Source organism: Schistocerca cancellata, chromosome 3 (genome assembly GCF_023864275.1).
Source record: "Schistocerca cancellata isolate TAMUIC-IGC-003103 chromosome 3, iqSchCanc2.1, whole genome shotgun sequence".
In the NCBI taxonomy this organism is placed as follows: domain Eukaryota; kingdom Metazoa; phylum Arthropoda; class Insecta; order Orthoptera; family Acrididae; genus Schistocerca; species Schistocerca cancellata.
This window is the reverse complement of record NC_064628.1, coordinates 803499191-803523044: the sequence shown is the minus strand read 5'-3', so window position 1 is coordinate 803523044 and position 23854 is coordinate 803499191. Positions and strand designations below refer to the sequence as shown.

General features: G+C 39.1%; 1 protein-coding gene across 1 annotated transcript in view; it reads right to left on the bottom strand.

Moving 5' to 3' along the window:
• Window positions 1-23854, bottom strand: part of LOC126176584 (disintegrin and metalloproteinase domain-containing protein 22) — a 1067821-nt gene that overhangs the window by 61334 nt on the left and 982633 nt on the right. Inside the window, exon 25 of the mRNA XM_049923744.1 lies at window positions 21041-21368. Coding sequence (XP_049779701.1) covers window positions 21041-21368 — 328 coding nt within the window. The remainder of the gene's footprint in view (window positions 1-21040; window positions 21369-23854) is intronic.

Genomic DNA, 23854 nt, shown 5'->3' with positions numbered 1-23854 from the left:
GTTCGCAATTGGAGGAGAAAACTGGTGATTGAAATTTCATGAGAAGATCCTGTCGCAACCAAAAATGCCTTTGTTTTAATGTTTGCCATTCCAATTCACTATCAGCTCACATACACCAGTGTGGTTTATTAATAATTTGACAGGACATGTAAAATGATCTAAGAATATGTTTTAAACTAGCAATAATTTATGTTTTCCTATTAGAAGCCATCACCCAGCAAACACTAAACATCATTACAGTGCAAATGCTCTTTCTCTAATGATTTTTTGAAACTGTTTCTTATGAAAGATTCATATCATATTGTAAATGGTACAGCTATCTGAATCACTGCTCATCTACATTATTCAAGAAGCTGTGAAACTTGGGTGACCACTCATTGAAAAGTAGAAGCGTTAAGTTGTTGAGAGCAGACACAAAAAAGAAAGAAAACTTGCTAGCTTTTGGAGTAATTCATTCTCAAGTTAGGATACAAATACACATTTTCCTACTTGGCACCAGCTGGATGCACAATGGCTTGTGCCACTGTGTGTCCAGGCGGCACCATGTAGGAGCATAAATGCATGTGTGTGTGTGTGTGTGTGTGTGTGTGTGTGTGTGTGTGTGTGTGTGTGCGCGCGCAAGTATGTACCCTTGCTCAAAAATGGTTACTCTGAAAGTCAGCAAGTTTTCTTTCTTTTTTGTGTGCAGCTGTTGATGACAATGGTTCTGTTTCTCGGTGGTTGGTATCCCTTACTCCTAATGGAAACTATTTCACGATAACAGTTAATTTAAGATAAAAATACAATTAAGCAAAAAAGCTATTCTGAGATTAAAAATATAATAAAAGAAAATTTATTTGACATTTAAAGGGACTCTAATTACTAATTAAGTTAATTAATTCTAATTGTATCAGCTTTTCTGATCCTGTTGCTGGTACAGTCAAATATTAAAACTGGGAGTTAATAGAGTTTCTTGACATAGAGTTGAGCAATTAAATAACAAGCTTAAAAACAATCTAATTTGCTGTATTTTGATCAATTGTATTTATGACATGAATAAAATGCATATTTGAACCATCAGCTGCTTTTATTTTAAACCCAAATAACTATTGGTTTCAGTCTTGGACCATCTTCAGTGATAATGGTTAAAATAGTTTAAGCCACCATACAGCATTAGTCATTACTGAAAATGTATAGTGCATGCCATGAATGTAAATATATGACACAGCACTTTAGAAGCAAACATACAAATACAAAATGTATACAACGCAATACTTATTGCTCTGTATTCATTTTGTATTTATATGTTTGCTTCTAAAGCCCTGCGTCATATATTTACGTTAATGGCATACACTACAAATTTTAAATAATGCCTAATGCAGTATGGTGGCTTAATCCATTTTAACCCTTATCTGTGAAGATGGTCCAAGACTGAAATCAGTAGATATTTAGGTTTAAAATAAAAGCAGCTCATGGTTCAAATATGAATTTATACATTACTTCTAAAAATGTTATGTATGACATCCTGGCACTTCTTAGCAATTTCATCATATAGTGTTCTTAAATTCTGGAGGCTTGTCAACAAAATATCTGTGCTAAGATCTCCTAAGGTGTCCTAATTAATGAAATCCTTTTCCATTCAGAGAATTCCACATTGATCACTATAACTGGTTACTTTAAGGGCAAGTATGAAAGACTAGCCAAAGAACAGTTAATAATATATAATAATATATTTAGCTTCAGGTATCCATGTTTATCAAGTTGTCATCAACCGAAGGGTGTCATGATTGTTGCATGTGAGGAGGAGGAGGAGGAGATTAGTGTTTAACGTCCCATCGACAACGAGGTCATTAGAGACGGAGCGCAAGCTCGGGTGAGGGAAGGATGGGGAAGGAAATCGGCCGTGCCCTTTCAAAGGAACCATCCCGGCATTTGCCTGAAGCGATTTAGGGAAATCACGGAAAACCTAAATCAGGATGGCCGGAGACGGGATTGAACCGTCGTCCTCCCGAATGTTGCATGTGAACTGTGATTTAAATCTTTATGTCCTTACCCTAAATGACAGTCTGTGTTGTCGTTTGGTAACAGTCCTGCAGAGTGCCAACCCAATGCCACAAACATCTGTTATTGTGTTCATTGTGCCTGTGTCTAATATGACCTACTAACTGCAGAAGCTTCAGTTCTACCAAGCACTGGATAGGACATTTACTGAAGCCTTGTTTAAAGAACTATACTCGTCTTCAATTTAAATGATAGATATACAATCTGGGGCTGTTGTTGGGAACATTGTTCCCACCTCATTTGCCAGTTGTGGACATTTGTAACTAATTTCTCCAGTTTGTTAACTGTGAACATATTTGTGTCCATCAATCTATGAACAGTAAACCATCATAATAACTAAACCTTTGAACTCATGACATATAGACAGTATTATCATCTTCAAATGCCAGCACAGTTTTAAGGTTTCATATGGTGTTAGTTGCCATGTTCCTACAATGTTAACTGTGTCACCAACATCAGCTCAAATGGGATATAAAGTTTGAATGAAAAAACTTATCCTAACAAGTGTAAATTGATTTCTTTGTTGACATGTGACATACACTGAGCTATTGATGATTTATGACTACCTGGCCTACCAGTAAACATAGTTGTGTGGTCATCTGACACTCATGGTGTGTCGTCATGTAACCCCTAACTGCTTGTCTGTCAGTAGGTAGTCATCACTTGAGTATGATAGGAAAACATGTATTGGTATTTCAATATGGATAGGTTACAGGAGCTGAGAAAGGTAGGGCCTCTATTTTGCAAATGATTACACCTATACAGTTGAAGTAAGTGAGATAAGAACTGGAATGGAAATTGAAATGTGTTGGTACATGATACACATGATGCCATAAAGATGTTGACTCCACAATAAAAAGGTGATCAGTCTCTCTTCACTCATATATGTGACCTATAGAATACAGTTCCCTTGTGAACTTGGTGTACCTGACAATCCTGCATTTCTTTCATGATGGCAATGATATTTTTCCTGTCAACAACACACCTACCAGCTATGTACACCATGTGACAAATGCTTTGATGAACTCAGTGCAGATTTTCATCTTGAACGGCTTTCAGACTCATCAAATTTCATTTATATTCAGCATTAATGAGACTTAACGGTATTAAAGATACAATCATATGATACATCCTTGCACCATCGAGTTAACTTGCCAATATCTCATTACAGTGGAGTCACACAACCATTGCTAAACAGAAAGGTAAAGCTGTATATGATTCAGTGATTGTATAACATTTCCTACAAGTAAATATTATCTGTTTTTATGTTTTTATCATCACATTTGTAATGTTTTTATCATCACATTTGTAAAAATAATCAGCACAGTAGTTATCATTTGTTTGGTTTTGAATATGCTGTGTGAGTGATTTAAGAATCTCAATACCAGATTCTGGTAATCACTTATGGCATATACATTCTGTTAAAGGCTACTGTATCCTCTTTTCATTTACACTGCACCTACATATTAATCTAGGTATTCACAGAAAGGCCATTGTTTTAAAATGAACTCTATAACTTTGTAACAGTGCTGACACAGGAAGAGCCGAGTTGACACCAAGCTATACAGATAGCAGACTTCTTTGTCAATTCAAATGTTAGAATGATAAAAAAAAAAAAAACACTCAATAAAGTTTTTATCTAAACACACAAAAACTGAGACCAAGAACTGTGACTTGGGAGCATTCCTAAGACATGACATAATGTAAGGAAATCATGTTCTTAGATACAATACTGTGGCATATTTTCTGTTTCTGATTTATAAAAATGGCAAACTGCTAATGACAAAGTACTGGACAGTATCATTTTATCTACAAACTGAGTAGCAATAAATAAAAAGTAAAGATTAGGTATAGGTAGATAGATTGAGAATGGACTAAGTTATTATTATGTCTGTTGCAAGACTAGAAAACAGAATGACTGTGCTTCCACATTTTACTGTACGCAGCATGAATTATGATGATATTCACAACACTATAAATTAGAAAGCCTACAGTGGAGGTGATCTCAAAAATTAAAATGGGGCAAAGAATCATCCAATCCTTCTAAGAAACTTAACGAAACACAATTCATGCATTTTCTCACTCTTTTACTGTTTACTTTGGTAAGTTCCAGAAAGAATGAAATATAACCTGAAGAAATTAAATGAGTAGTTGTAAATAATTTAGGAGCAAAGGTAGCAATTCATCAAATAGTAGATGCAAGTGTCATTGACAGGTACATAAACAAGACTAGAAACTTTGCTAGCTTTAGGATGACTCCTTTTTAAAGTTAAAGTACATGTATGGGCGTGTGTGGTGCATGGGCAACTGCTGCTCTGCAGGTTGATTTGGATGGGTGTTCAGCCCACTGCAGCTTTCCTCAGTCTGCTAAAGAGATCCACGAAGTAGTCAGGCAATAATGTTTTATTTCTTTAAGCTCAAACGCCAATCAACTGAAAAATCAAAGTCAATACAAAGACTACTCATACAAATCAAAGAGTAAAGCAGATTGTCTGTGTGAGTGTTGCCACTGGATAATGCTGTGCTTCACTGTGCATTCACAGATGTTCTTCTGATGATTCCCAGAGGTGGTTGTTTTGGGTGGAGTTGGAGAGGGAGAAACAAGGCAAGAGGGTTGGGAAAGGGCAGCTGAAGGTTCAAAGGAAGACAGCAAATGTATGGGATCAGAATGTGGGCGGTAGAGGTAACAGGCATAAGCGATACAAATAGGACACACAGGGACTGGAACTGATGAGTTCATGCAGTGCAAAATGATGATGATGTGGAGGAGTGCATTTTGGGGGAGTGAAAGAACACAGTCAAGGGATGGAGAGGCTATGAGTGGAGGATGAGTGAAGTTAGTCCTTGGTGAGATGGAGGTGGGTGTGAGGATTAGCAGAAATTGAGGCCGGAAAATCATGGGAATGAAGGATATGTTGCAAGGACACATGGGCTGTGAATCAAACACTGCAACTGAGTACATTGTGCTCAGCAGCATATTCTACCATTGGGTGGGCAACTCTGCTCCTGGCCACAGTCTGGCTGCGGCCATTCATTTAGGTGGACAGCTGGTTGGTGATCAGGTTACAACACTGTATGTTTATGGTTCATCTAAATTTTTTATCATTTTTTGCTTTAAAATTTTTGCATATTGGTACTATAATTTCTGTATATGTAAAGTGTGCTATACTGGAGGTTGAAGTTCTTTGCATTTTATATATGAGTAATGTATGTAAAATACTATGTAAATTGTTTATTACATTAAATAATTTTATGATGACATTTTGTATTTAAAAATATTTGTTTGTATAAACTGTTCATGCTGATGCAAATTTGACAATTGTAAGAAATGGTCACGCTTAGGAACAATGTAAGAAATAGGTGTTACGTAAAAGCCAGTGTGCTTTTGTTAGAAATGAAAGTGGCCCTGGGGGAGTGGAAAAGGTGGCAAGGGCAAATTGGCCTATTACCTAGAGCAAGTGTGGGAAGTAAGTCATACACTCTGTAGGCAGTAGTGATTGAGGCAACACCATTGTGGAGCAGGAGAAGCTTTGCCTGCAAATTTTCATAAAAATGCCTCGGATGAAGGCTGCAAATGGCTTGTGACATAGCTGTGAATTGTTGGGCTACTGTATTTATTTAATTAATTAATTTATTTATTTCATCTCGTATTGTGAGCACATCACATGAGATGTGGAATGAGTCAAACACACAAAACAACAAACATACAAAAAGATACAAAACAGTCTTCATTAAATATATAAAAAATGTTGTACATAACTGCATATAGTTAATACAAAGTTTAGAGGAAAAACAGATATTGTACATATAACAGCAGATTTCTTTGAGTGTTAATACAAAATTTCATGTTTTAATTTGGAGAAAAATTGCAAGCACGTTTCTTTGTTAACAAGATGGATAATTCTATCTAAATGCTATTTCCCCTTTTTGCATCATAAAACTCTTCTAATGTATAAACAGACATATTTAAAAAAACATTCCTTTAGTTTTGCTTTAAAAAGAGATTCATTTTCTCTTAAACATTTTATCTGGTCAGGGAGATGGTTAAAATTTTTTGTTCCTGACCATTTGACACCTCTCTGGACAACTGTCATGTTCTTAAGTTCACAATGAGGATTTTCTTTCCCTCTTGTATTATATTTGTGATAGTTCTTATTTGATGGAAATTGTGCAGGGTTCTTAATTACAAAACACATCAGCGAATATATGTATATTAATTTTTCTAGAATTTTAGAGAAGGCTGTTAACAGTGAAATAGGGCGGTAGTTAGTGAGCTCAGCTCTATCACCCTTCTTGTGTAGGGGCTTCACAATGGCATACTTGAGTCTTTCAGGAAAAATGCCTTTTTGAAATGAAGCATCAAAAATATGACACAGAATATCACTAAACCATTTACATGAAAATTTCAATAAATTATTGGATACATTATCTACTCCTGCAGAGTTCTTACACTTTAAAGACCAGATGACTGTTTGAATTTCCTCTACAGTGATAGGATTAATGTACATTTCTGGTATTATGTTGGAGTATGCATCCTGACATAAAGTCATAGCTTCCTCAACAGAGGGCCTACAGCCAATTTGTTGAGATACTGACAGGAAATGTTTGTTAAAAATTTCAGCCACACTTTTTTGATTTTCTATTAAGTTACCCCCATGCCTGATTTTTAGGTCATCTGTGTTGCTTGTTTTTGTCTTTGTCTCACTTTTTATAATGTTCCAAATTGTTTTCATTTTATTATTAGATTTATCTATTTTCTCCTTATAGAAAAGGGCTTTTGACTTATGTATTACTTTCTTTAAAATTTTGCAATACAATCTATAATGATTCCATTTTTGTGTATCATTAGTTGTTCTGATTTTAGCATAAATCTCTCTTAGTTCTGCATGACTGTTTAATACCTTCTGTGATCCAAGGCTTACTTACGGAATTTGGATTAATATTTTTGACCCATTTCTTTGGAAAAGATTCATCGAAATCATTTATAAAACAGTTAAATTTGTCAATAGCATTATCAATGTTGTAAATAAAGGACCAGTCCATTAGCTGCAACTTACAGTTGAACGATTCTTTTGCCTCTTTGTTAATTATTCTTACACATTTCCACTGTGGAGATAGTTTAACAAGAGGGTTAACACTGTAAAGAGTGATTAATTGACCATCATGGTCTGTGAGACCATTTATAACCTGGTTTACATTGATGTTCTGGTATCTACTTACATTTAAAAATATATTGTCTATCATAGTTTGGGAATCTGGTGCGATTCTAGTGGGAAAATTGGTTACTGAATTCAGATTATAAGTGGACATCACATTCTGGAAGTTACTTCTATTGTTATTATCAGCCAGACAGTCTACATCAAAATCACCTAAAGCTACAATATCCTTTGTTTTTGAAAATAAAACTGACAATACCTGGTCCATGAGACTAAAACACATTTTTATATTTCCTGATGGTGCTCTGTAAACAGCCAGGACTATTAATGAATTGAGATTAGTTTTTATTTCAGTAGCACATGCTTCAAAATGTTGGTCCATACAGTATTTTGTAATGTCAGTTACTTTGTAGTCAAAATGTTCCTTAACATATATTGCCACTCCCCCCATTTCTTTATTTACTCTACCCAGTATTGGGTTGCTAAGTTGTAACTTGGTAAAAAAAGGCATGATGCAGTTACTAGTAACATGGTGCTCAGTGAAGCACAATATCTGGGCATTATTTATACAGTCTTTCTCATTAATGTTGATAAGCAATTGGTCTATTTTGTTAGGGAGGCTTCTCACATTTTGATGAAAAATTGATAACCCTACCTTCTTGCAAAATTGAATGATGCCATTAAGAGAAATTGAGCCCATACAGCAAGATACTTGCAGGCTGCACTGTGGGTAATGTAGCCATCATAACTGTTTGCCACAGCCCAAGCCTACAGCCACCAGATAAGATTTTTTTTGTATTTTACTTTTGTACAGCATGAACCATTAATTTAAACTGTATTTTATTAGTGAATAATCATTCTTGAACTGTTATTTCATCCTAATCATACACCTGTTTTACAGACTTATGAAGTGCCAAGTTAATATAATGAGGCACCATTTAAATTGTTTTTGTGTAAATAATGAGATACATGTGTGAGGGACTAAATCCTGTAGTAATGAAATTATGTCTCAGTTGTGGAAGAATGTAAATTGAATAGAGTGAATTTAAATGTAATTTTGCATCATAAAGTTAAAGTGTTCATCAATATTTTCATCTTTAGCAATACTTAAAGAAAAGTTTCTTTGTTGTTTCACTAAAAGGCGTAATGAAAATTTTAGTTATAGTAATAACACCACCATGCTTTAGTACAGTAAAGAGAAACAAAGTCACACTATTCTTGTTTTAAAAGTTTTCTTAGCTATTGCAAAGTGTTATAGTAAAAGTTTGCTTATGTAAAATTCAGTCAGAGTGAACCTAAGTTACTAGAATCTGTTAAATGACTATAAAGAGTTAGTTCAAAGAGTAATAGCTTTTCAAAGTAAATTCCAGTAAGAAAGAGGTTTTCTTGAAGTGAAATGTTCAATTTAAAAAGTGTGTGCTTTAGTGTCTAAGTATTTTAGTATTTAAGTTTGTTGGTTATGGAAAGTGGTCCCCCCTGGCCAAATTTTTTTAGCTTCCTTGAAGTTACCTACTGGGCTTTTTCTCTTTGAGAAACGTAATGTATAAGGGTGTAGTAGTCAAATAATTCCAGTGTGTGTACCACCATTATTTATGTGGAGTAATATTTATTTGAAGAAGAAACTGAAACAGTAGCAAGAAAGTAGGCAAAATTCATACTTCTGTTTTTCCAATACTTCACCTTTTTATTGCCTTGATTGGCTGGTGACCGTTAGTACATATTTTAAACCACTAAACGAATTGGAACTGAGTTGTATGAGCTTCAATATAATAGTATTCATACTGCATTTCTTTCTAACCACTGAGTAAGATCTTAGGAACAGAATTGAATAGTCTGATTTACATATCCATTAGACACAACACACAGTCAAAGCCTTTAAAAAGGGTAACTCTGTTGATTAGCTTTCCCTTTTAACAGGACTATCCTCCCATAGTGTATTTTATTCGGAAACTAAACTAAATTTAGTAAGAGGGTTATACGTGGCAACATAGAGACAGGGTTTTCTGTTATTTAGGTAAAGGCATACTAAATGACAATAGCAGCAATAGGGTCATAAGGCCCACATAAAATGCTGTGCACAAAAAAATGCAGTGGAGCTGGTATATAACATGGTGGCTTTCACAGGCAGCCTTGCACCTGATGTGATAGGATAAGCCTGTGACTGGACTGCAATTGGAAATGCTGGATGGATGAACTGGCAGGTCTTGTACTTAGGCCTTCCATAAGGATACGATCAATGTGGCAAGGAGTTGGAAGCAGATGTGGTATAAGGATAGACTGGAGTGGCGGAACAACACTTTAGGAGGGGTTGGCAAAAATTTTTGTTACAATGTTCCTCATTTTCAGGCAAGATGATACATAGCCAAAATCTGGTGAAGGATTAGGTTCAGTTGTTCCAGTCCAGAATGATATTGGGTGATGAGGTGGGTACTCATTTGCAGCTGGTTTTTGGGGTTATGGGAAGATTAGGGTCTATGAGGATATGTCATGGGAAATCTGTCTGCAGACTAGTTTTGGGGGATAGTGTCTGTATGTGAATGGCTTAGAAATACCTTCAGCTTACTGAGCAAGGGAATTATCTTCACTGAAGATGTTCTGTGCATGAATGGCTAGACTATATGGAAGTGTTTTTTTTATATGGAAGGGGTGACAACTGTCAAAATGAACAAACTGTTGATGATTATTGGATTTGATATGGACAGTGGTATGGATGGAGCCATCATAGAGGGGATGACAACATCCAGGAAGATGCCTCATTGGGCTGTGGAGGTCCACGTAAAGAAAATTGGAGAGAAGATTTAAGACTGCAGCAATGAGAGGTGGGTGTTTCACCCTGGGTCCTATTGAAGATATCATCAATGAAACTGAATCAGACATTGGGTATGGGGTTTTTGAAGCCCAGGAGGACTTCCATCAGATGGCCCATAAACAGACTGGCATAGCAGGGAGCCAAGCAAATACCCATGGCCATGACACGGATTTGTTTGTATATCTTTTCATCAAAGGCAAAACTGTTATGTGTGAGTATATAATTAGTTAGATGTATGAGAAATGAAATGGTGGTTTTGGATTTAGAAGGACATGCAAGATGTTATGTTCAATAGCAGCAAGGCTAAGGGCATGGGAGATTTGGGTGTATAGGGCGGTGGTATTAACAGCAATTATGGTAATGGGGTTGTATGGCTGGGTGTGGTGTTGGAAGTGGTTCATATCTTTAATATGATGGGCAAGGCTGTGACCAATTGGTTGGTGTTGGTTGACAAGAGCAAATATTATTTCAATGGGATCACAGTAACCAGCAACAATGGTACATCAGGATTTCCATTTTATGGATTTTGACATATTGATATTGCCTCAGCATCAGCTTTTCTGCATTATATAGATGGGAGTTGTCTTTGCAACACACCCTTCATTCCTGTAATCCTATTGGCCTCAAACTTCACTAACCCCCTGCACCACAACCAACTCCACCCTGCCTGATGACCCTAACTTCACTCACCATGCACCCAAACCATCTTCCACAGTCTTCCCATTCTCTTTCCTATCATTCCCTCCCAGTCCACTCCCACACATGACTCTCATTGTGCTCAGCACAAGCTCACTGGTGCCAGTCCCCGTGGGTCACATTTCTATCTCCTGCACCTGCTCCCTCACCCTCCTGCATTCTGATCATGTACACCTGCTATTTCCTCCTGAGCTGTTAGCCAACCTTCTCAAACTTTCCTTCCCACTCCCCACCTACTTTCTTCCCTCTCTCACTCTGCCTGACACAATTCCTAACCCCAGTCAACCATCAGAACTGCAGCCCTGGTACTGTGTATTCAGCTGGTACCAAGCAGCTTTACAAGTGTGTGTGTGTGTGTGTGTGTGTGTGAGAGAGAGAGAGAGAGAGAGAGAGAGAGAGAGAGAGAGAGACAGCACATGTATGTGCACCCATGCTTACATATGTGTATCTGTGTGGGTGTCTGTACTCTAGCTAAAAAAAGGATTTGTCTGAAAGCTAGCAGAGTTTTCAGTCTTGTTTATGTGCCTGCTGAAGACTCAACATCTCCCCTATTTAGTTAGTTGTTATTTCTACTCACAAATTATTTATATCCTGTCAGAACTTTCCATATTGTATTTAAAATGAGAGGTTCGATATAGTGAACCAAATTTTCAATTAGTAACTTTCTTTATTCTGAAATGTTGCTGCTGCAGATCTCTGTAGACAGTGAATGGAAGCTAACAGCATGTATACTGTGTTTTATTTGTACTATACATCCAACATCAACTTTCAACTATGAACAAATGTTTGATATTCTCAAGTATGAGCTTCATTTGTAATCCTTGTTATCTTTTAGCTATTTACACCTTGCTCAGTGATTAAGGGTTCTGGAAGGTAGAAGAGCAAAATGAGTGAATGTATTTCAAACTTTTACACATATTCATGAACACTCATAAACATTCAATTTGTATCAGGCAAAAGTCAAACAACGGAAAATCCAGGATGGAATGTAACAATACGAGAGAAAGAAAGTTGCTACTCACCATACAGCGGAGATGCTGAGCCATGATAGGCACCATAAAAAGATTCACACTATCATAGCTTCTGGCCATTAAAGCCTTTGTCAGCAGTAGACACACATACACACACACACACACACAGTCACGCAAGTGCAATTTGCACACACATCTGCAGTCTCAGAGAGCTGAAACTACACTGCAAGCAGCAGCACCAGTGCACGATGGGAGTGGCGACTGGGTGGGGGTAAGGAGAAGGCTGGGGCAGGGAGGGGGGGGGGTAGTATGATGGGAGTGGAGGACTGTTGCAGTTTAGATGGAGGGTAGGAGAGAAGGTGTGGAGGGGGGAGGGGGGTAAGTAGCAGAAAGGAGAGAAATAAAAATAAAATTAAGAATAAAAGAAATTAAAAGACTGGGTGTGGTGGTGAAATGATGGCTGTGTAGTGCTGGAATGGGAACAGGGAGGGGGCTGGATGGGTGAGGACAGTGACTAACGAAAGTTGAGGCCATGAGGGTTACCAGAACGTAGGATGTATTGCAGGGAAAGTTTCCACCTGCGCAATTCAGAAAAGCTGGTGTTGGTGGGAAGGATCCATATGGCACAGACTGTGAAGCAGTCATTGAGATGAGGGGTATCATGTTTGGCAGCATGTTCAGCTACGGGGTGGTCCACTTGTTTTTTGGCCACAGTTTGTTGGTGGCTGTTCATGCAGACAGACAGCTTGTTGGTTGTCACACCTAGATAGAATGCAGCACAGTGGTTGCAGCTTAGCTTGTAGATCACATGACTGGTTTCACAGGTAGTCCTGCCTTTGATGTGATAGGTAATGTTAGTGACAGGACAGCAGTAGGTGGCTGTATGGGACAGGTCTTGCATATACACTCCTGGAAATGGAAAAAAGAACACATTGACACCGGTGTGTCAGACCCACCATACTTGCTCTGGACACTGCGAGAGGGCTGTACAAGCAATGATCACATGCACGGCACAGCGGACACACCAGGAACCGCGGTGTTGGCCGTCGAATGGCGCTAGCTGCGCAGCATTTGTGCACCGCCGCCGTCAGTGTCAGCCAGTTTGCTGTGGCATACAGAGCTCCATCGCAGTCTTTAACACTGGTAGCATGCCGCGACAGCGTGGACGTGAACCGTATGTGCAGTTGACGGACTTTGAGCGAGGGCGTATAGTGGGCATGCGGGAGGCCGGGTGGACGTACCGCCGAATTGCTCAACACGTGGGGCGTGAGGTCTCCACAGTACATCGATGTTGTCGCCAGTGGTCGGCGGAAGGTGCACGTGCCCGTCGACCTGGGACCGGACCGCAGCGACGCACGGATGCACGCCAAGACCGTAGGATCCTACGCAGTGCCGTAGGGGACCGCACTGCCACTTCCCAGCAAATTAGGGACACTGTTGCTCCTGGGGTATCGGCGAGGACCATTCGCAACTGTCTCCATGAAGCTGGGCTACGGTCCCGCACACCGTTAGGCCGTCTTCCGCTCACGCCCCAACATCGTGCAGCCCGCCTCCAGTGGTGTCGCGACAGGCGTGAATGGAGGGACGAATGGAGACGTGTCGTCTTCAGCGATGAGAGTCGCTTCTGCCTTGGTGCCAATGATGGTCGTATGCGTGTTTGGCGCCATGCAGGTGAGCGCCACAATCAGGACTGCATACGACCGAGGCACACAGGGCCAACACCTGGCATCATGGTGTGGGGAGCGATCTCCTACACTGGCCGTACACCACTGGTGATCGTCGAGGGACACTGAATAGTGCACGGTACATCCAAACCGTCATCGAACCCATCGTTCTACCATTCCTAGACCGCAAGGGAACTTGCTGTTCCAACAGGACAATGCACGTCCGCATGTATCCCGTGCCACCCAATGTGCTCTAGAAGGTGTAAGTCAACTACCCTGGCCAGCAAGATCTCCGGATCTGTCCCCCATTGAGCATGTTTGGGACTGGATGAAGCGTCATCTCACGCGGTCTGCACGTCCAGCACGAAAGCTGGTCCAACTGAGGCGCCAGGTGGAAATGGCATGGCAAGCCATTCCACAGGACTACATCCAGCATCTCTACGATCGTCTCCATGGGAGAATAGCAGCCTGCATTGCTGCGAAAGGTGGATATACACTGTACTAGTGCCGACATTGTGCATGCTCTGTTGCCTGTGTCTATGTGCCTGTGGTTCTGTCAGTGTGATCATGTGATGTATCTGACCCCAGGAATGTGTCAATAAAGTTTCCCCTTCCTGGGACAATGAATTCACGGTGTTCTTATTTCAATTTCCAGGAGTGTAGGTCTATTACAGGGGTATGAGCCATGAGGTAAGGGATTGGGAGCAGGGGTTGTGTAAGGATGGATGAGTATATTGTGTAGGTTCGGTGGACAGCAGAATACCACAGTAGGAGGGATGGGAAGGATAGTGGGTAGGACATTTCTCATTTCAGGACACAATGAAAGGTAATCAAAACCCTGGTGGAGAATGTAATTCAGTTGCTCCAGTCTCGGATGGATCCTTCCCACCAACACCAGCTTTTCTGAATTGCGTAGGTGGAAGCTTTCCCTGCAATACATCCTACGTTCTGGTAACCCTCCTGGCCTCAACTTTCGTTAGTCACTGTCCTCACCCATCCAGCACCCTCCATGTTCCCATTCCAGCATTCCACAGCCGTCATTTCACCACCACACCCAGTCTTTTAATTTCTTTTATTTTTATTTCTCTCCTTTCGCTACTTACCCCCACCCACCTCCGCAGCTTCTCTCCTACCCTCTGTCTAAACTGCAACACTCCTCCACTCCCACCATACTACCCCTCCCCCTCCCCACCCCAGCCTCCTCCTTACCCCCACCCAGTCACCACTCCCATCATGCACTGGTGCTGCTACTCGCAGTGTAGTTACAGCTATCTGAGACTGCAGATGTGTGTGCAAGTTTCGCTTGCGTGAGTGTGTGTGTGTGCATGTATGTATGTGTGTCTACTGCTGACAAAGACCTTAATGGCCGAAAGCTATGATTGTGTGAATCTTTTTATTGTGCCTATCGTGGCTCAGCATCTCTGCTGTAAGGTGAGTATCAACTTTCCTTCTCTCTTATTTTTACAATTTGAATTAGGGATTTATCACTTCTTTCGCTTCTGGGAGTGATTCGTGTCATGAAAAAATATGAAGTTGCATCAACGTACAGAGTCCATATTAAATGTTTGTTGCCCCTGTAACCGGTTGCGTAAGTCAGTTCAAAGTTTGGAGGAAGGCATGTGCATTCCATACCAATACGGCCATACCTAGTAAAGGACTCTGGAGTTCAAACAAGACTTCAGGTTGAGGCCAGCTTTACTTTCTCCTTTTTTTACTATTCCAAGTGGTATGCAACTGACATTAGGATGTGGAAATAAGCATGCATGATGGATAAGATGAGTAGCTCATATCAGTGTAACAACAGGGTGTGCACGCGCCGGGACAACCAGGAAATCAGAGAAAAGCCCAGGAATTTTTTTTATCTGGGAGAAAACTGGAAAATACCTGGGAATTTTTTAGAATTCCAGAAATTTTTTCATTGTCTTAGTCCTCAGTTAAATTTGTATAATTTTGACTGGTGAGAACCGATAGTCTAACAAAGAATTTTACTATATCCCGCTACTGCAGAATAATACTCTAGCAATAAAAGGTAAAAGAGAGAATACAACAAAAATAAAACTTAATTGCCAAGGAAATGTGCCATTTACAACAACAAAACACAGTGCACACACAAGCACCTGGCAAAAGAGAAATGTGTCAAAGGCTTTAGGTCGAAGACTATGGAATATTTCCTAACAGCAAACTGCTTCTGATGAGCATGATGTCACAACTGTTTACAGCAAGTTTGTTTTGAGTAGTTGCCAGCGGGCTCATGCGCATGCGCAGATCAGTTGCATATGAGCAGTACCTTCTCCCACTTCTGACTACTTGAAGCGTGACTGCAGCAGTAGCAAGACGCAGTTACGCTACCCACAAAAATTTTTCTAGTGCACCCAAGCTGCCAGATTGCTGTTACTTCTGGGTTTTTGTGGGGAGGGGAATAGTGGCCCAAGTTCACATTTAGGGATTTTGCTGCTTCCTCTTCATTTACAGTTCACACATCAAATGAAAACAAAACAGATTTCTGTGGCCGGCAACTTTTCTGTGGCCGGCAGCTATCACGTGAATTAAAATACATTCACATAATTACATAAGGCTTAAATATGTTATTAGTTTCAGTTTTGTGATTTTATTTTATTTCACTGGCAGTCAAGCATGAATTGCCTTCCATGACAATGACGTTATTTTTTTCAGTTTCCTAAATAATTGTAGCTTTTATTAATCTTTTCTGGAGTTGCAGTCAATTTATAAGGAACGAAGTGCTTAATGCCACACTATTGGCTACTTTCAACTCTTCACTGAATTTCAAGTGCACATTTTTATCTTCTGGTATGTATGGCATTATGCCATAATAAACATGAAACAATAAAGTACTGGTACTCTAAGAAAATTTTCATCCTGGAAAGTGCACTGAAAAGCTTAATATCAGGTTGAGGCCTACTTCATTGTGAATCTGGACATATGAATGTGTCTTTGAAACCGAATTATAAATTTTAGTATGACTTACGAAATTCCTATGCTAATCGAGTATCCTCTGATGTCCTATTTCTTTTATGAAATCAAATAAGCTCTCAGGAAAGGGTACCAAAATGCATAATCGACTGGGTACCAATTGGAAGAAGAAAAAGGGGACGACCACCTGATACATGGAAACAGGGAGTTCAGTCAGCAATGAGGAAGAACAACATTCCTGAAGATTTATGGACAAATAGAGAAGAGTGGAGAACAATAATTAGTGACTTACTGTAATCTAGAATAGGTGCTGGAAAAATGTACTCACATTGTAAATCCAGAATAATAATAAATAATAAATAAGCTCTCTTAATGCTACACAACATATGGACTTCCTATGTCATCATAGCTGCCTACATGCAGTAACGCCTGTTTTCTAGCGCTCTCTTGCTGCTGCTGAAATGGACCCTTGTCTAAGAGGTCACGGGAAAATATTGTGAATGGTTCTTTGAAAAGCATTATTTTCAAAGGAAAATTCCTTTTACACAAGATGAATTCTGTTATGCGTGAGAAACTACATCTACATCTACATCTACATTTATACTCCGCAAGCCACCCAACGGTGTGTGGCGGAGGGCACTTTACGTGCCACTGTCATTACCTCCCTTTCCTGTTCCAGTCGCGTATGGTTCGCGGGAAGAACGACTGTCTGAAAGCCTCTGTGTGCGCTCTAATCTCTCTAATTTTACATTCATGATCTCCTCAGGAGGTATAAGTAGGGGGAAGCAATATATTCGATACCTCATCCAGAAACGCACCCTCTCGAAACCTGGCGAGCAAGCTACAGCGTGGTGCAGAGTGCCTCTCTTGCAGAGTCTGCCACTTGAGTTTGTTAAACATCTCCGTAACGCTATCACGGTTACCAAATAACCCTGTGACAAAACGCGCCACTCTTCTTTGGATCTTCTCTATCTCCTCCGTCAACCCGATCTGGTATGGATCCCACACTGATGAGCAATACTCAAGTATAGGTCGAACGAGTGTTTTGTAAGCCACCTCCTTTGTTGATGGACTACATTTTCTAAGGACTCTCCCAATGAATTTGAACCTGGTACCCGCCTTACCAACAATTAATTTTATATGATCATTCCACTTCAAATCGTTCCGCACGCATACTCCCAGATATTTTACAGAAGTAACTGCTACCAGTGTTTGTTCTGCTATCATATAATCATACAATAAAGGATCCTTCTTTCTATGTATTCACAATACATTACATTTGTCTATGTTAAGGGTCAGTTGCCACTCCCTGCACCAAGTGCCTATCCGCTGCAGATCTTCCTGCATTTCGCTACAATTTTCTGATGCTGCAACTTCTCTGTATACTACAGCATCATCCGCGAAAAGCCGCATGGAACTTCTGACACTATCTACTAGGTCATTTATATATATTGTGAAAAGCAATGGTCCCATAACACTCCCCTGTGGCATGCCAGAGGTTACTTTAACGTCTGTAGACGTCTCTCCGTTGATAACAACATGCTGTGTTCTGTTTGCTAAAAACTCTTCAATCCAGCCACACAGCTGGTCTGATATTCCGTAGGCTCTTACTTTGTTTATCAGGCGACAGCGCGGAACTGTATCGAACGCCTTCCGGAAGTCAAGAAAAATAGCATCTACCTGGGAGCCTGTATCTAATATTTTCTGGGTCTCATGAACAAATAAAGCGAGTTGGGTCTCACACGATCGCTGTTTCCGGAATCCATGTTGATTCCTACATAGTAGATTCTGAGTTTCCAAAAACAACATGATACTCGAGCAAAAAACATGTTCTAAAATTCTACAACAGATCGACATCAGAGATATAGGTCTATAGTTTTGTGCATCTGCTTGACGACCCTTCTTCAAGACTGGGACTACCTGTGCTCTTTTCCAATCATTTGGAACCTTCCGTTCCTCTAGAGACTTGTGGTACACGGCTGGCAAGTTCTTTCGCATACTCTGTGTAGAATCGAATTGGTATCCCGTCAGGTCCAGTGGACTTCCCTCTGTTGAGTGATTCCAGTTGCTTTTCTATTCCTTGGACACTTATTTCAATGTCAGCCATTTTTTCGTTTGTGTGAGGATTTAGAGAACGAACTGCAGTGCGGTCTTCCTCTGTGAAACAGCTTTGGAAAAAGGTGTTTAGTATTTCAGCTTTACGCTTGTCATCCTCTGTTTCAATGCCATCATCATCCCGGAGTGTCTGGACATGCTGTTTCGAGCCACTTACTGATTTAACGTAAGACCAGAACTTCCTAGGATTTTCTGTCAAGTTGGTACCTAGTATTTTACTTTCGAATTCACTGAACGCTTCACGCATAGCCCTCCTTACGCTAACTTTGACAACGTTTAGCTTCTGTTTGTCTGAGAGGTTTTGGCTGCGTTTAAACTTGGAGTGAAGCTCTCTTTGCTTTCGCAGAATGTGCAATGAATTTCTTAAATCACAGAGTGTTTGACTCTCATTTAAAACTTAACACACTGAGTACATGTCAGTGTTTAAAATTTTACTGGCACATTTGTGTGACGTATCTTAAAGTGTCACATACACTAAAAAGGCCAATATTATATGTGAGCCACGCGGTTACACCGCACGGTCTAAGGCACCTTGCCACGGTTTGTGTGGCTCCCCCTTTCGGTGGTTCAAAACCTCTCATGCATGAATATGTGTGTTGTCTTTAGCATAAGTTAGATTAAGTAGTGTGTAAGCCTATGGATCAACGACCTCAGCCGTTTGGTCAATTGGAACTTACCACAAATTTCCAAATTTTTTATTATATGTGAAAGCTTAGCTTTTCTTGTAGCTACACAAAGTTAAACCATTAACTTTTCCTATTTATGTGTTCATGCTACTTAAAAGTGATGTTGCTACTCGCTAACTACATTGCATGTCCTATGCTCTAAATACCTGCTGACATGTGACATGAGTTACGATTGGCTTACAAATGCGGATTGCGATCTCAGTTTCAATGCTTCAGAAACTAACATACTGTGTTTGGTGGAATTCGAACTTATATTTTCATAATACAAAAATATGCAGCATATCATAATATGAAAATATGCAGTGTACATCTTGCTGCATGTCAAAGATCTTTCCAAAACATGTTTTTTTTTCCTCTTTGCTGAGTTTTGTTTTTAAAGTGCTGGGAAGTACTATTCTGTTGTATAAAACGTTTACCATTCAGAGAATTGATATTTTTCCTGTTCCCAGGGAAAGTGCACTGTTGCTTATCATGGAGAAAGCGTATTTTCATCCTGCAGCAGGTGCATTTTCACATGGGGAAAAGTGCGTTTTTAACTGGGAGATCCGGGAAAAATTCGGGAATTTTTTTTCTTGTCCTCGTATACACTTTGAACAAGGAGACAGGACACTCTGATCCCTACTGTACCAATCTGTTATTACTATGTCCGGTGCCTCCAACATAAACATATTTAACCTCTTCTCTTGATTAGAATGATAAAATATCTTAAGATGATACTGAATTAATTCTTTGTGTGAATGGTATTAGTTTCATTTACTAAATAAATTAACTGATTGTAGCTGACATACTGTTTACAATAATTGAAGAAAGGAGAGTATGATGTGGAGGGGAATGAGCAAATGGAAACAGGAGGAGAAAGTGGGATGGAAGTTGTAAATAGGACACTCATGATATGAAAAACAAAATTACACAGGCCTCAAAACAGGTGCTGAATCGAATATATGTTCAGTGCTGACAGAAAAATAGCAGCTTGGTATTTTCATGCTGGCTTCTATCCATATCTCGATGCGCTACTGCATAAGTAACACAACAAAATCTCAGGGTGGTGATTTTGATAGGCTCCATGTAACCAATAGAAATCATATTTTGAGAGTGTGGTGACACTGCACTTGTGTGGAAATTAACAGGAGGAATGGAAAAACATATGAGATCTTGATTTAATGTTTGCAGTCTTATAAGCAACACAATAGATTCAGTATTCATTGATTCTGATTTCATACTGACGAAACTGAGAACAACAGAGCAGTACTTAACAAGACACAAGTCAGGCTATTGAATTTATAGCCAAAGCAGCTAAAAAGAAATTTACTGAATCATTTCAACAATATACAGCACTGGGAAAAAAAGAAACATCAAAGATGAGTATACAAAAAGACCATGAGAAAATTTTGCAACATGATGATGATGATAATTGTCAGAATAGATGTAGTAAAAATTATGATTACTTGTAATGATGCAAGCCACAAAGAAGTAACTGTATTAAGTGTCGTGGGATTGTGCAGGGTGAACTGTAAACTAGGTAAGAATTGAAACAGCTACTTACTTATTGTCACCATAACTGGAACAACTAGAAAGAAATAAGAGAGACAAAAATGATGGATCTCAATCTTTAAAGTGCAGTCTCATCTCAGGACCTATAGTCAAGGTTGTGAAGAGAAAATTTTTAGTTAAGGTGTACAGCTCTGGTAGAGAGATGGGGATAATCAGTATAAAACTTGTATGAAAGAAATGTCAGCTTTGACGATTTTAGATTAGTCATACTGCTTACAGTTTGCTTTAGCCATGCTATGGTGTTCCAGCTGTGGTGACTAAGTAGGTGTTCATCTTCTGTTCCACAGTAGCTGTTCATACTTATTTTTTACTTTTAGTGGAAAATGGTTTAAAATGTGGTTAGATATTTAAGACAATTCTTCATTCACTGTATGAAATGAGTATATTTCATAACTCAGAAAGGAAATAGAAATTTACTTACGCCTGTGGTTCATTACACGAAGCAGCAGCAGACTCAAGGCGATAGTGACGGTCTGCTTCTGTTTCAGACATTCGAATGTCCTCTGATCCACTGGGACTCATATGCCTTGTTGAATGATGTTCTAGTTGCCGGATAAGGTCTTCAAGGTTTCGAATACGAATTGGTCCACATGGTGGAACTTCATCATCTTCATCTTCCTCAGGGGGAGGTGGAGGATGTGCGTGATGATGAACACCTTCAACCATCACCGTGTGTGTCTGAGGCACTGCATCGCAGACTTTCTCCTGACTACCTGATCGCTTGTATTCACCATAGGCTGCAGTGACTTCTGAAAAATAACAGATATTCATTTAATACTTGTGTGAAACTTCTGAACACACTAAATACTTGGGTTGTTGTTGTTGTTTCATGTCCAAAGACTGGTTTGACGTGGCTCTCCTGCTAGTCTATCTTGTGCTTTTTATATCTGCGTAACACTGCAGTCTACATCTGTTTGAACCTGCCTACTGTACTCAAACCTTGGTCTTCCACTACAATTTGTACCCTCCCTCCCCACACCTCCTCATATTACCAAAGTGGTAATTCATTTGTACCTCAGGGTGTGTCCTATCAACCAATCCCTTCTTTTAGGCAAGTTGTGCTTTAAATTTATTTTTTCTCTAATTTGATTCAGTACCTTCTCATTAGTTATTTGATCTACCATCTAATCTGTAATGAGGTTTTAATTAGAAGGCCAAAAAAAAAGCAAACAGAGGAAAGATGAGAATAAGGTGCAAAGAAATGATATTTGCATGAAAGTGTCAAACGAGACAAATGTAAGTAAAACTGTAAACATAAAATTGGAATAATGCATATATAAGCGGAAACAATCTAGGAAAATAAGTATATGAAATGAAAAGGGAAATAAAAGTTGCATCTGAGGATGAAGCAGTGAGTAAAATTTTTAGTGTATTTTGTGATTATTAATTGAGCAGTTCACATGAGGAAGAGAGACTCATAAACCTTTCAATAAAAGTTCAGTCATTATTACTGAGAACAGAGATGGCAGAATATCTGAATGCAGATAACATCTGTTTACACTTATATAGTCAAAGTGCTGTGGTAAGTGATGTCTGTGATGTACTAAGAACAACTAATGGATGGAAAGTTTGCACAGTTTGAATTAATAGTAATAAGTTATTCTACTACTGCCCTGGTCTTTGTCAACATTGCTTTCATAAACAGAAACAACATGTAGCATGCTAAAAAGTATAACTTATACAGTTCTCTGGAAGTGTTAATATTGCTCTGCCATATGGTTCATATCTAAGCTAATCTTACAAAGAAACAGTTACATGTGAAAGTACCCACAAAATCTAGAATTATGTTGTAATAACTGTGTTTTTCAATACATCCAAAAAAGTCCTTAAATGTCATACAAGGGTAGCTGGACAACAGATATTAGTATATATTTAAAATAAAAATTGAAACAATGAATTCATTAAATTGGAACAAGAAAAGGCTCACACCTGATCTCTCTTGTCATAAGATTGTTATTAAAACAATGGACACAGAAACTACATAATTTTGAATATTAAACAATGGAAAATCTAGGATTGAATAAAGACAATATTATGAAAAGGATATACTGAGTCACAGACAGGCACAATTAAAAGACAGCTAAACACGTAAGCTTTTGGCCAAAAGGCATTTTTCTGGATAAGACAACATAAACACATACATTCACATAAATATGGCTCACAGACGCATGACCACTGTCTCTAGTTGCTGAGGCCAGAGTCGACCTCGGCAGCCAGAAACAGAAGACGTGTGTGTGAGTTGTGTTTATGTGAATGTGTGTGTGTTTTGTGTGTGCGTGTTGTCTATTTCAGAAGAAGGCCAAAGCTAACTTTATCAACAGTCTTTTTGTTGTGCCTGTCTGTGACCTAGCATGTCCACTACATGGTGAGTGGCAATGTATCCTTCTTCATAATTCTGAATATATTTATTTTGATCACTTTAAACCTTACTTGTTTGCAGACCTATGTTGTGTATTCTTTTTAATTTTAGAGTAGGAGGTAATGTTTTACATTTGCCTGTGTGGGAGAGGAGCAATCCAAGTTCAAGAATAGCTTACATGGCTAATTTTTATAAACCTGTCAATATGCCTAATCTGAGAGACAAGGCACTAGTTCACTTTATCCAAGGTCGATTGATCCTTTTACAATGAAAGAAAACCCACAAGAACGAGGAACAAGACAAGTATTTGGTCTTGTCATGGTTGTAGCCTTCAGTCTGAATACTTATTCGATGCAGCTGCCATGTTAGTCTATTTTGTGCAAGAATGTTCATCTCTGTATAACTACAGCAATCAGCTTACTGTACTCAAGCCTTGGCCTCCTATAAGTTTTACCCTCCACACTTTGTTCCATTACCAAACTGACAATTTCTTGATGCCTCAGGATGCGTCCTATCAACCAAGCATTTCTTTCAATCAAGTTGTGCCACAAAAATGTTTTCCCCCAATTCAGTTCGATAACTCCTAAGCCATTTGATCTCCACAACTAATCTTCATCATTTTTCTGTTGCACAACATTTCAAAAGCTTCAGTTCTCTTGTCACTTGATCTGTTTATCATCCATGTTTCACCTCTGTACACAGTTTCACTCCAGGCAAATACTTTGAGACATGGCTTCCGAGCATTTAAATTTCTGTTCAGTGTTAACAAACTTACCTTTTTCAGAAATGTTTTCTCTGGTATTGCCAGTCTGCAGTTTATATCTTCTCTGCTTTGGTCATTGTCCCTTTATTTTGCTATCTGAAAAACTCATCTTC